The sequence below is a fragment of the Talpa occidentalis genome, unplaced genomic scaffold (genome assembly GCF_014898055.3).
Source record: "Talpa occidentalis isolate TD23 unplaced genomic scaffold, MPIMG_talOcc4v2.1 talOcc4.2, whole genome shotgun sequence".
Lineage (NCBI taxonomy): Eukaryota > Metazoa > Chordata > Mammalia > Eulipotyphla > Talpidae > Talpa > Talpa occidentalis.
Genome location: NW_023602073.1, coordinates 94,014,916 through 94,028,743, shown reverse-complemented (window position 1 = coordinate 94,028,743; position 13,828 = coordinate 94,014,916). Strand labels below are relative to the sequence as shown.

The window sequence follows — 13,828 nt, the reverse complement described above, 5'->3', positions numbered from 1 at the left end:
AGCAATCAGTAAATGTCATTATCCTTACCACAAATCTCATTTCCTAAGTTTGTATTTGTGATCCTTCAGAAACAAAACCCTCTTAAACCAATGACAAAATTGAGACTGCTTCCATATTTTCAAACTTACTAGTAATAAAAGAAGAGTTTCACTTTTAACAGAATCAAGTTAAAAAACCCCTTAAAAGAGGGTTTCTAATTCTATCACAAAACTGAATGTCAAATCACCCACCTCATGGCTGGCTCAATCTAACAATGAAGAGTAGGAAAAGATACAATCAACACTTTTTCTTTTAGATTAGCATCTTGAACTATCATTATAAGACAGCACTAATGAAGGTAGAGTCACTTGAAAAATACAGGTAGTGAAGAGAAGTGGAGAAGTAATGACTTTAGAAAGGATTCTGGGAACAGGACTTATGGATGAAGGTTATCTGCTGTGGGATGGTTACTATAACTATTTTCTGTCATATGAATGTCCACTCCTTTCTCCAGAATGATAAAAGTTGATCCAAAAATACCGATTGCTACAAAAATGCAACTAAAATTATTTCAGTGAACTCAACTGATATTTCTATTCTAAAACAGTCTACTAATGGATTTAAGGATTCAACTAACCAAAGTCAAACAAACAATCTTGAACAAATTTGCATTAAAATATATTAATATATAATCTGAAACCTTAAAAATGCCAATAAAACAAAAAACTATATAAAAAGTTTTATTCTTCTGAGTCTTTATCTTTCCATGTGTGATTAAAAAGTGTACAGGCAACACTCAAATCAAAACTAGATGTTATATAAGTTCATATGTAATAAGTTATATAACAAGTGTTTTTAAAGTTGCTTGATTTATAATTTTTCCTAAATAATTAAGAAAAGATTTTACCTTGATTACTCTTACCTCTGAATTAATAACTTTAATCAGGAAGAAAATGTGATAAACTGTCTTTGTTAACAAAGAAAGTTGACGACACCTTTCTAGATACACTTGTATAGATGGTTCTACTCTTTGCTGTAATTTACTCCAAAAGAGAGTGAGTTCCCTTAAAAAAAAAAAAAAAAAAAAAGGTTAAAAATCACGTTGGTACAGGAAAGTGAATAATCATGGACTATGTGATTCCAATCTTAACATTTGAAATTAAAACTGGTTTTAGATTCAATTCTACATGTGGAATTAAGTTTAAAAGCAAGAAAATAAATCTTAATTTCCTAGAGACTACATAAATTCAAATTGGAATATGACTTATTGTTAATATTTTCCTATCTCAGAAAAGTACTAACTTTTACCAGGAAAGTATCTGACATTTAAACAAGTTATACAAATAATAACTCTCAGTGACATAAAATTTATGTAATAATTGCAAGATGTGTATGTACATAAAAAATGCATCCATAGTATATGCATTTTAAAACACATTTAATTATTATATTTTATTGATCAACTTCATTAGTCAATTGAATTTAAAATTCCTACTAGATAAATGCTAAGAACCAATGGTGACAAAGAACACAAAAGAAAGTAACCTGTGCCACAGCAGAAAAACAAAATTTGAAAAATAAACTTTGAAATTTCAAATGCAATTACGATGTATTTTTCATAGAAAATAATTCTACTGAGGTGTTAAGTTTTCCTGCCTTTTACCTATCATCCTATTTCTCTTCTGTCCTCCATGATTAACTTCCACAAAAATCTTCATCCTTGCTTCAACTTTTTTCACCCAGTATTCTCCTCAATAGGGAGGGGCCTTTCCTATTAGTATTTCCTCAGTTTCCAAACCTAGGAACTCTGCCCTTTTCACTACCCACTTGAATAACTTGCTCATTTTACTGGTCTTTAACCTATATATTGAGGACTTCAAAATCTGTCTCTCCAGTCTTGACCACTTTCACCTCTCTAGTTCTTTATAAGACTTCTCCACTGTGATCTCTTCTGAAACCTGAAACTTAATATATGAAAAAGATGATTAACATTCTTTCCAGTTCACAATCTTTCTAATTTAAAGCATCAATTTCACAGACTCATTATCTCTGCCTTTTACTTTCCATAAGACTATTATCTTTGGATTTCTTTCATCCCATCCCATATTCATATGGAAGACTTTATAAATTCTCAGCTGGACTATTTATTTGGTTTCTAATTGATTTTCTTGTCTCAGCTCTGTATTGCTACTTCCTCCCCCCAACTCTGCTCTCAACATTCATTTCCCCATTCATTTTCAACTGCTTGCCTTTAACAGTATTTCATAAACATAAACTTCTATTTTCCCTCCTTCTAATAAGGGTTTATAGTAGATTGTTTTTGCTTATCACAAAGAACTCACAATTTTTAAAACCAATGTAATACATTAATTTCTGATTACTTTCTTATTAATCAGTGAGAATATGTATCATGGATAAAATCTTATTGTCCTCAAAAAATACATCTTATTTATTCTCTGTTTAGAATCTTTCTACCTTTTTTTTTTTTTTTAAAGATTTATTTATTATTTATACAAGGACTGGGTATAGTCAGAAATGCGGGAGGGTGAGAGAATTCACCAGAGCAGGGAGCAGAGCAGGCAGAAGGACCGAAGTACACCGCTGAGGGGAGCAGCGGGCGGCAGGAGAGGTCTGCGCGCCATGTGGGACCCTCCTCCGGTGGCCAGGGAGCAGCCGGGGATCGAACTGGTGCTGCAGAGGCTGCGGGCAGCTTTGCAACCCAGCGCTCAACCGCTGTGCCACTGGGGAGGCCCCTTTCTACCTGCTTTTTATACCAACCCTCTCTGTATTGCAAATACAATTTTTCTCAATGTCAGAATGTTTTAAACTAAATTTTCTTTTATTCCCATAATACCAATGCAACAGTGAAGACTAATATTAGTGAGTGACTAAACTGTCAGTTTAGCTAACACTAATTTAAGACAATTGATCTTAAGCTGACATCTATCAGTTGCATTCTGCCAAAGGATTATATATAATAGGCATTGACTAATAGGAAACGCACTATGAAGAAACGTGCACTGCAGAAATTAGTGAAGTAGAATATCTCATAGGTGGAAAATGAATTACATTTCTTTATATAAATAACCAGCAGCTAGTTTATGTAGTGTTAATATGTTAAAATTTTCATGATCACTACTGATCATTATATAGTCATTATTTGTTGTGTGGTCATTAATACAAGCTTTAAAAGTTACAGACTTCCATGTAACAGTCTGCATAACATGCAATATCTGAAAATAAGCTTTTGGTTCTGATAAGATTAAAAAAATATTTTAAAACATGCTTTTCTGAAGCTACCAAAAGTGGAGATGGGGGAGGGAGGGAAAGAAGGGAAAGGACACTAAATGAATTACGGTAAAGGATTATTGGTGCTTTGGTGGGGGGCATGGTATAACAGACATGAGAAGAGGTGTGAACCTCCTACAGCATGTACAGTGTTATTAACCAATGTTATCTCAATTTAAAAAAAAATTAAAAATGTTCTTAAGCTATCTAAATTCTTACAACCCATCTTGTATACTTATTCAACAAACTTTTCTTTAAGTAACAAACATCTTGTTTGTTTAACAAAAGAAAATCAACTCACCAAGCGCAGTACATATCTCCTTGTTGGAGTTGACGTGACAAAAACGCAGTACATAAGACAAGAGCACTTTTTTCATCGCCCTCAGATTCTAAGTTACAGATCATCTCTAGAGCATCTTTGCAATCAACTTCTGAAATCTACCAAAAAAGGATACAGAAATATGCCATAAAATGGTTTTATATTAGGACATATAGAAATATATATACTTTGTAAGCTTTTCATTAGTAATGTACTAATGTATTTTCATTTGTAAAATGTCATGAACTCATACTAGGCTGTAGTTTAAAGAAATATTTTTGTAGTCAATGAACCAACTATTTTGAAGACTTTTACAAGCATTCATTTATAGGTAAACAACTGGTGCTAATTATAAGCAACTCTATAGACATTAAATCAGATTTATGACACTGAAAAAAAGCTGCAGTATTTGCATTTCGCCCTTTTATCTAGTAAGTTAAAAAGCATTAGAATCAGCATAAAGACACCAAGGTCTCCTGGATATAGATTAAGAAGTATCTATTCATCTGAGGGGGAAAATGTATAAAAAGAAACATTCTATGTAGCTATACCATTTTTAAATTAAGCTCACCTCAGTTCTCTATACATTCCATTATTTTTCTTTTCATGTAAATTCATATAAATTGGCTCCTTCTAAAAATCTGTCAACAGTCATGCACACAAAATATAACCTAGATGAAGCAACTTGCTTCACTTAATCATGTATTTGCATCTATTTTTTTAAATTAAAATTTGCTAACTCATCACAATGATTTACTACATAAACAGAATTTACATGATTTTTGTAAGCATTTGCTATAAGAATGTGACAACAGCCATACAATCACAAATTAATGTTCCACAGAATGGATAATTTAATTCCAACATGGTGCAACAAATAGTAAAAAGAATTTAAGATCAATACAGACCATTAGTACCCATATACTATAGAGATAACTGTGCCCATCCTTACTGATCTTTCACGTCTCCTCACCAACTTCTGAATACAGGATGTAAGTATTCATGTGTCTGTATGTAAATTATAGTATTCAGGACATAAAAAGTATCTTAATTGTGGATGAGGGTAATTCTGTGGTCAATTTTGGTAATGGGAATAAAGGTTGCCTAGGGTTAGATTCAGAGGTTCAATTTTATGTATTAAACTGGGCTAGAAAACACAAAGCAAGAAAAGACCCAATTCTGTCTGAGTCTGTGTGTTTAATAGAAATGATGTTATAAAGGAAGTCTGATGTTAGTGACAGAGTTAAGACTGAAACTTAAGTCTTAGAATTCCCTGGTGAAGTGCTACTTTCACTACTCCTATCTGCCTCTTTCTAAGAAATCTTAACTTAAAAGGGACACCACTTAAACCAAAAGAACAATAAGGCTATGCAGTTATAGAATAAACATTTTCAAACATCTATATTATTAAATGCATTGTCAGACATTAAGTATAACTTCTCTACTTGGTAGGTATTAACATTTTAAATATGATGTGGGAGTCAAAGAAGTTATGTGATTTGCCCAAGTTACAACAGTTAGTAGTAGATGGCTAGAGCCCCAAATCAAATTATGCTTGGTTAACATGAAAGACTTACATTCTTTCCATTAGTTATAAAGTTATACTTAAATATAGTTAAAGTTAGTTATACTAACTTTAAACAGTTATCCTGACATATTAATAGAGACAAAAAATGTTAGCATTCAACCCTTGAGTTTTGTTTTGTTTACTTTTTCATAAGATGTTAACAACAGTAATAATAACTATTTATCACTGCCAACTTCTTCTGAAATAGCATTATTAATTAGCATAATGACTTCCCTGATAGATACTGCTACTTCTTTTCAGAGGTAAGTCAGAGAACTTGTTATTTGTTCAAAGTCACACACTTAATTAGGGGCAGTCAAGACTTCAAACAAGGGCTAGTTTCAAAGTCTGTGCTCTTCCCAGAATTCCATATGCACAAGCATAATGTAGTCTCCTTTATGGCTAAATAATGACTTTTCACACGCTCAGGTTTATCAAAAATTCTTACTTGTTTTAAGTCTGATTTGAATCTGATCATTTTTTCTTCTAAAACCATGGCCATTATTGTTGAATATGCAAATGCCACAAAATGTGTAATTATGTTATTAGGAAATTTATTTTCACAATGATATTACCTACATTTAGCTAATGTCTAAATTAATGATATGATTCCCTAGGCTAGAGCCACTGACTCAACTCTATCCAGCCTAGTAACGGCCTGATAATAGTTTACACTAAATTAAAATTAAAAAATACATATTTTACGTTATAGTCTACGTGTATATACATACACATATGTAGACTATACATATATATGTAGACTATAACGTAAAATATGTATTTTTTAATATATGTATGTATATATACACACATGTAGACTATAACAATACAGAATACCTCACTTTTAATAGGTTTACTAATGAAACAATTTTTACTGGGCTCTTGATAGTTTTCTTATTTCTGATTTGCCACTAGATGGCTCTCTTGAAAAACTGACATGAAAATGGGAAAGTGAAACCATAAACTAATGAATCAAAACTGTGAAAAACGAAATACAGGTCAAATATAGCCATCAATGAACATGAAGTAGTCCTAATATCCCAGGCAGCATAAAGGGAGGGACTGTCTACACAGAGACTACTTCAAAAACAAAAAACAAAACAAAAAAACCAGAACACTGTCAATGGATCTCAAGAACAGTGTTCTGGTTATCAAAATGAAACTGCTTTCCAAATAGGAAAGAGTTTAAATGGTAAATCTGTCTGTCACATAAAGAAAAGGTGAAGCCAAATGAGCTCATCTGCTAGGAAAGATTTAAAAGACTATCTCCAGACATTAGGAAAGAAGAAATTTCACAAACTGTGAAAGTAGATATTGGCATAATCTTTTCTGGACAGTATTATACCTACTATTTATTAATTTAAAATGTAGATTCTTTGATACAGCAATTCCACTTCTAGAAATTTCTCCTGCCTCACAAAGTTTCAAATGATGTATGAACAATGCATCTTAAAATAAATATCTTAAATATCCTTAAATATCCCCTAGTCTGCCTAAAGGCATTAAAAATACATACTACTGAATTATACAGCCATGAGAAAAAATGAGGTTGATCTATATTGAATGACACATGAAAATGTCCATAATATGAAAGGGGAAAGTGACTGACAGCCTGTGTGTGTGTGAATGCTTTAAGTATATTAAACAATATACAGGAACATAGAAAATGCAGAAGGGCTATATATCAAATTTTAAACTTAATGATTATTGGGGATATTAAATGGGAAAATGGTTGGGAGATATAATAGAGGATTTTACTTTTAAAGCTTTTATGTTTAACAGGAAAAGAGAAATACCAAATGCAAAATGATCACTGTTAAACTTCATTTTTAAAAACTATACCAAAAATTCAGGTTAAAGCTCATTCCTCCCAGAGAAGCCAGAAACACACTCAACTCACTCAGCTCCATTTCCCTGCTTACAATAACCAGACAGATAAAGCAAATGAATGAGGTTATGATGAGAGAGAGAAAGAGACAGAGAAAGGGAGAAAGGGAGGGAAGGTGGGAGGGAAGAAGAAATAGCAGTTTTTATGGGGGCAATGTCTTTGAGCAAATATTCCCAAATGACTACCTTTCCTGAGCAGGAAAAACAACAGGCTTATTAGCAACTAATCTTAATTCATTTATTTCACAACGAGGAATGGAACAGGTTTCCGCATCTACATAACAATTATAAAAGAGTAATTTATTTCTAAGTAAAAAGGTACTTTTAAAAAGGAATAAGCAGATTCACACATATCCTGTTTTGCTCTACACTATGTGATCAATCTAGTTTTTGCTCATGGGGTGAGGTATAAAGAAACCTCGTGAGGTCTGCTTGATTAGGGTCAAAATAAGGCGGATGGGAATTGTACGGGGAATATAACCAAGAAAATGAATACATTGTGCAAAAATGAAAAATGATGTAAAAAATATATAAAATTTTAAAAATTTAAAAAATAAAAATAAAATAAACTGGTTATGAAAAAAAGAATATGAAATATCTTAGTTCTACCTGCTTTAATGTCAGAAGGGGGAAAAAATCATTTCACATGATATTAAAGATATCCAGGGTTTTCATAGAGAATTTTCTTGAGGATACTCAGTCAAGGCTGGTATCTTTTGATTATTCAAAAAAGCTAGAAATACAGATTTCTCCTGGGTTTTTACTTGAGATTACAAATTCATAGTCTTCAACTTCAAATAGGACTTCAAAGTTAACCCAACAACTAATTTAGCTAGTTTCTGATAGAAGGTATGCTTCTTTAGGGCAAGGCCTATACTTTACTTACCTTTCACCCACCAGTGCTGACATAGTACATATATCATTCACTTCACAAAACTCTGCTCATGGAAAGATGGATAGTCTAACTCAAGGGATTGAACTAAACTGACAATGAAAGCTTTAATGAAACCAAAACATCTAAGATGTGTCAGTACAGTAGCATATTTATTTAAGGATTTAAAAAAATGTTACCTACATTTTGTCAAAGGCTAGCTCAATAAACTTTGATAAATTTGTGAATTAACTTATCTATGTAACTATTCTGCATTAATAAGAAAACTTACTTCATTCTAACATATAGCTATTAAAAGTCAATTACCTGCAATAAAATAGTAAAGAAAAAAAAATCTATGGATTAGCTAATGTCTGCATTAATAATTTCCAGGTTAGAGCACTTGACTCTACTCCATTCAGCCTAGAAACTGCCTGAAATCACTGTCCCCAGTATCCTCAATCTGCTCATCATACCTTCCAGGCTTATTTCAAATCTTGATTCAAGTGTACTATTTTCCTCCTCGCTTTCTAGTCTCAAAAATCATAGTCACATTATACTTAACCACAGTTAATCTCATGTGGGCATTCAGCTTTCTGTCTAGGGCTAGCCCTCTTTTTCTAGATTCTGATTACAATCCTTCCCTGACTACTCAAGGGATCATGCATACTCAGTTAACTGTCCTCTCCGTATTATATGTCAACATTTCCCAAGCCTTTATTTAGTCTTTGGCATAATCCCTTTGTTCTCTCTCTATTGTTCTAAAGTCAAATGACACATATTAGGAATAGAAGATACTTGTACACATTAAAGGTTCACACAACACTATTAAATGTATTATAGTTCTCTTTAAATTAAAAATATATATATTCCCCATTTCTTGATCAACAATTTTTAATTCTCCTATTCTGTCTCCAACTTCATTTTAGAATTATGAGTCTTCCAAAATGCAAGTTTCCCATTGGCCCATTGAAAATTTTGTAGAATAAAACCCACAAATACATGAACAGTAACCTTTATGCCAACCTAGAAAGAAAAAAAAACCCAGAATCACATGTCTCTCTAAGAAAATCAAGTTTTACATTAAATATACAATAAAAAATTTAATTAGCTATCCACCCATGTATCTTGCCCCCTAGGAATACTGTTTTGTTTTTATATATATAGAGAGAGAGACAGATATAGTTTATATGTGTATATAATAAATAGGAAAAGGATTGGGGAGTCATATAAATTTGATAAAGTTAAATTACCCACTTAAAAACATGTGCAAGTAGCTTACAGAGAGGTAAGCTTAAGTTCCTAATGCTGACAAATGTAAACATCTTACCAAATTGTTAAGGCACAGCCATATTTTCCAGAATGTAGTCAAAGCAGTTAAAAAATGTGAATTACTTAAAATAGAAAGTAGATATCAATTTACAAATAATTCTGAAAACTGCTTAGAATTGTTGTACTTTTAAGAGTATGCCAAAATTTAAGAGTATCAATGATTTCTCAAAAGAAAGGGAAGTCAAGGACATTCTGAAGTAATGAAAAATGAATTTCATCATGTAATTAAAAAATAATTACTAATGAAAGAAAACATACTCACCTCTTCAATTAACTTTTCATTTGGTGATGATGTACAAAGACAGACAAGGTAAGTTTGCTTAAAACTACCTTTTGTACCAATCTCTGGATGGTCAGAACACAGCTTTGCTAGAGCAGTTGCTTGACTTAACTGATTTGTTTTGATTAGATGTTTAATTCTCATATCCAACAAGATGGGACCCTCAAAAGCTAAAAATTCATTCACTTTAAAAAACAAGACATAATATATTATTAACATTTGGTAATAGTTCATTTGCAATACAAATACTTACAAGGATTTTTTTTTTTAAAAAGCATGGGACTAAAACTTTTTTTTTAATTTTCTATTACTGTCAGGATATTACAAAATACTTGCCCTTATAAGCAAATGGTGATTACACTGTTAACTTTTTAAAGTTACCTAAAATATTTTTGCCCCTTAGTAAGTACCATTTAGAATAAGATGAATAACTTCTTGATAGTAAAAACAAGCTTGCATTAAATAATAATAGTATAATTGAAATTATACTATTCCCTTTTCCCACATCATTTATCTTTCATAGCAAGGGTTAAATTCCTATAAATTTGCAATGTGAGGGCACTACACACTTACTGGATAACCACAAGAGTATGTCTGGATATTCTAGAAGATGAGATTCAACCAATACTGTATTCAATTCTGATGACACATTTATTTATTTTTTTAAATTTTTACAAAGGCGAACTCTATCTTGCTTTAGTAGGGGTTTCAGATTGAATTAACATAGCTACAGAAAAATGAAGAAGGGAGTTGGTGGGAGTCTGACAAAGGACCTCATAAAACTTGTGTGAGCTTGTGGTGTTACTTTTAAAACATGAGAACTGCTAAACTTCAACATTTGCTTAAGACCCACTTACATATAATTTCTATTCTGTTCAAATCTTTTCAATTTCTTAGTCCTTTAAGGATAATTTTAACTTATACAAATGAAAATTTAAATTTTCCCTAAGTTTTCTCACTAGGATGAAAGTCATATTTAAACATTTAGTTGGTGACCACTAGCCCAAAACCTTTGGAAGTTTTTTAGTAATAGAATTTTAAATGCCATACAAATAGAACATAAATTTCTCTACTTGTAAGTACACTAGAAGTTATGCCTAGTAAATTGGTGGGTTAGAAGACGGAGAATGAGAAGTATCATTTCCCTCTTTAAATATCCTCAACTACCACTCTGTAATACCTTTATTTTTTAGATATTTCACTATGGGGAAAAAAAAAAAAACTTCTATAGGTTGTATGGTAATGGTGCCTCAATATTAAAACTATCATCGTATTAGCATTTTAAATACGTGATCCTAACTTTCATCCCTCTTTTCTAGAACTCTGTACCTGCTATTCTCCATTTCTCAAAAACTAAATGAAAAAATATAAAAGCTGACACAGGCAAAACTAAATACATAACTTTCTAGTGTCTCTGAGTATATCTCTTTTTTAGTAACACATGATTCTATGAAGAAAATTGTACATCAAATATCTTTTCACAGTTCAATTCACTGCCAGAGCAAAATCTGTAGATTTTATTTTATTTTATTTTTTTTTTTTTTTAATCTGTAGATTTTAAATGAAAGCTTTAAGAACAAGTTAAAGTTATTCTGGTTGTAAATAAGTCATATAGTTCACAAAACCTACAGAACTGTTCCAAATTCAACAATTCTCTCAAAAGAAAACTCTCTGGAGTTAAAGTCTAGGAATTATTTCAAATACTCCCACAATAATTCATAATCAAACTCTCTTTAAAACATCATGGCAAAGAAATACGTTAAATGTGGATTTAACAAAACTGATTGACAATCTTAATAGAATAATCCCAAGTAGTCCCTGAAATCTCAAATAGCAACATCACAAACGGTACAAAATAATTTCTGTATTAAGTCACTGTACAGGAAAATAAGATATTATAAATTTCAAAAACATAGCTGTGCATGCATTTTAAAAGATAGGAAATTATAACCACACTAAGGTAAAACTGATTTCAAAGAAATATATATTAGAGCAGGAGGGACTTTAAAGAGCATTCTGTCCAGCTCCATCATTTGACAGATGAGTAAACTGAGGCTCACAGAAGACAAGTGACTTTCAAGGGTCATAAAATCAGGTAATGTTATAAATTTTATGGTTTAAAAGAATTTAAAGTAGGGTCTCCCTGGTGGCACATAAGCACTGCACTATGAAGCAATCCACAGCCTCTGCAGTATGAATTCGATCCCCGGCGGGCCAGGGAGCAACCCACACAGCACTGCTGACCTCTCCTGACTCACCCACTGCTCCCCTCAGCAGTGTACTTCAGTCAGTCTGCCTGTTCTGCTCCCCACTCTGTCTCTGGTGAATCCTCTCACCCCCTGCGTCTCTGGCCTGTACCCCAGCTCTTGTATGCATAAATAAATAAATCTTTAAAAAAATAAATAAAACAATCAAAAATAGATTACATTCTAATACTCAATTTAGAACTTACTAAAAGTTCACTTATCTCCTTTTTTCTCCTTCCTCTTTCTCCATTTCTTTTAATGCTTTCCCTTTTCCTATTCCTTTTTATCTTTCTCTATTTCCCTCTAATCTAACAAGTATTTTCCCTTGTAGTTATATCAAAGACAATCTGGTTTGAGTGCTTGCCAGACTTATGAAAAAAAAAAGTTTATAATCTTATCTATGGATAGCCAGTCACATCAAATTTCACTCTCCACTCTGCTTCTCCCACACCCATCCCAGAGAAGTAAAATTATTTTGAATTTCACATGTGTGTAGCCAATTATCTACTTTTCTCCATATTTATGGACTTCAACAGAAAGTTTTGCTACATTTGAGCATACCAAAAGAGCTGGATGGCATAAAATAGCAATGTAAATGAATGATACTCATCCAGTGCAATTAAAAAAGTATTTCCCCCACTTTTATAGAATCAACAAATACTAGCTCCTGTGTCAAAGATGTTTAACTAATACAGTATGTTGCATTTTTGTGATAAACACTAACAAAAATATTGAGTATGCACTATGCACCAAAATTTAGATTAGGTCCAGGATTCTGTCAAAATGCACTTAATTTCTTTACTGTGTGCGTATTTTCATACCTCGATTCATACACCATTTCCTTCGCAGTATGTCGCAGTAGGTGTTTTACAAGCATCTCAAACTGCATAAAAAAATTCTACACCACAATATGTGCTATCTACGTCCACTTAGCTGTATTTCAGGCACTAAACTAAGGTTGGCCTTAAAAATGTTTCCCTGCTGCCCTCTCATCCATACATGCAACACATCATCTAATTCTGTTCACTTCTAATTCTCAAATAACCCCATTTACTTTTTTCCATCACCACTCCAACCATTCTCTCTACTCCTCTCCGTCAATATCCTTAATGAATTGGACCACTCTGTAGCATTCTGCTGCACCTATTATTACTCCCCATTACATCTCCACGGGGACCAAGGGTGCCTTTGTTTTTTTGGGGGGGGGGTTGTTTTTTTAAAGCACACATTTGATAGTCTCCCCTCAATTTAAAAATATTCCAATTGTTTCTTATTGCCTTTGGAGGGTAAATCACCAAATTCTCACCAGGGCCTACATGGATGATTTAACATTAAGATATCTAAATGCTAAAGCAACCTAAAGCTCAATGCAATACCTATCAAAATTGCAATGGCATCTTTATATTTTTTTGCCAAGATAGAAAAATTACTTCTATAATTCATATGGAATCTCAAGGGATTCCAAACAGAAAAAACAATTTTTAAAAAGACTGAAGTTGGACTTTTTACACTTCCTTACTTCAAATATATTACAAAGCTACAGTAATCAAAATGGTGGGGTACTGGCACAAAAAAACAGACACATAGGCCAAAGCAGACATACAGGCCAAAGCAAAAGACTAGAGAGACCAGAAACAAACACTCACACAGATGATCAAATGACCTTCCACAATGGTGTCAAAACCCTTGAGGAAAAAGTCTTTCAACAAACAGTGCTGGAAAAGCTGAATACCCACATGCAAAAAGAATGAGGTTGAACTCTTATGCCTAATTAAAAACAGCTTAAACACCTAAAACTATGTATAAGCTATGTAATTCTTAGAATAAGACAAAGGGAAAAAGTTTCAAGACACTGGACTTGGTAATGATATGGAAATGATACCAAACTACAACAAGCAATAAAAATACATAAATGGGACTACATAAAGCTGAACTTTTGTTTTGCATCAAAGGACAGAAATCAACAAAGGCAAACAGTAACCTACAAAATGGGAGAAAATGCAAATTACTGGGTTGTTGGAAAAGTCATGATGCATTTTTGCTTAAATAATATAGAAA

The 13,828-nt window shown here is 32.4% G+C and overlaps 1 protein-coding gene across 2 annotated transcripts in view; it reads right to left on the bottom strand.

Annotated features, from left to right (window-relative positions):
- Positions 1–13,828, bottom strand: part of ZNF292 (zinc finger protein 292) — an 85,130-nt gene that overhangs the window by 17,502 nt on the left and 53,800 nt on the right. For both annotated transcript variants that reach the window (XR_008553269.1, XM_037520060.2), the window contains exons 5-7: positions 9,507–9,709; positions 3,570–3,706; positions 903–1,044 (exon numbers count right to left, since the gene is read on the bottom strand). Coding sequence is in view for 1 of the 2 variants with exons in the window: in XM_037520060.2 (XP_037375957.1) it covers positions 903–1,044; positions 3,570–3,706; positions 9,507–9,709 (482 nt within the window). In the remaining variant the exon portion in view is untranslated. The remainder of the gene's footprint in view (positions 1–902; positions 1,045–3,569; positions 3,707–9,506; positions 9,710–13,828) is intronic.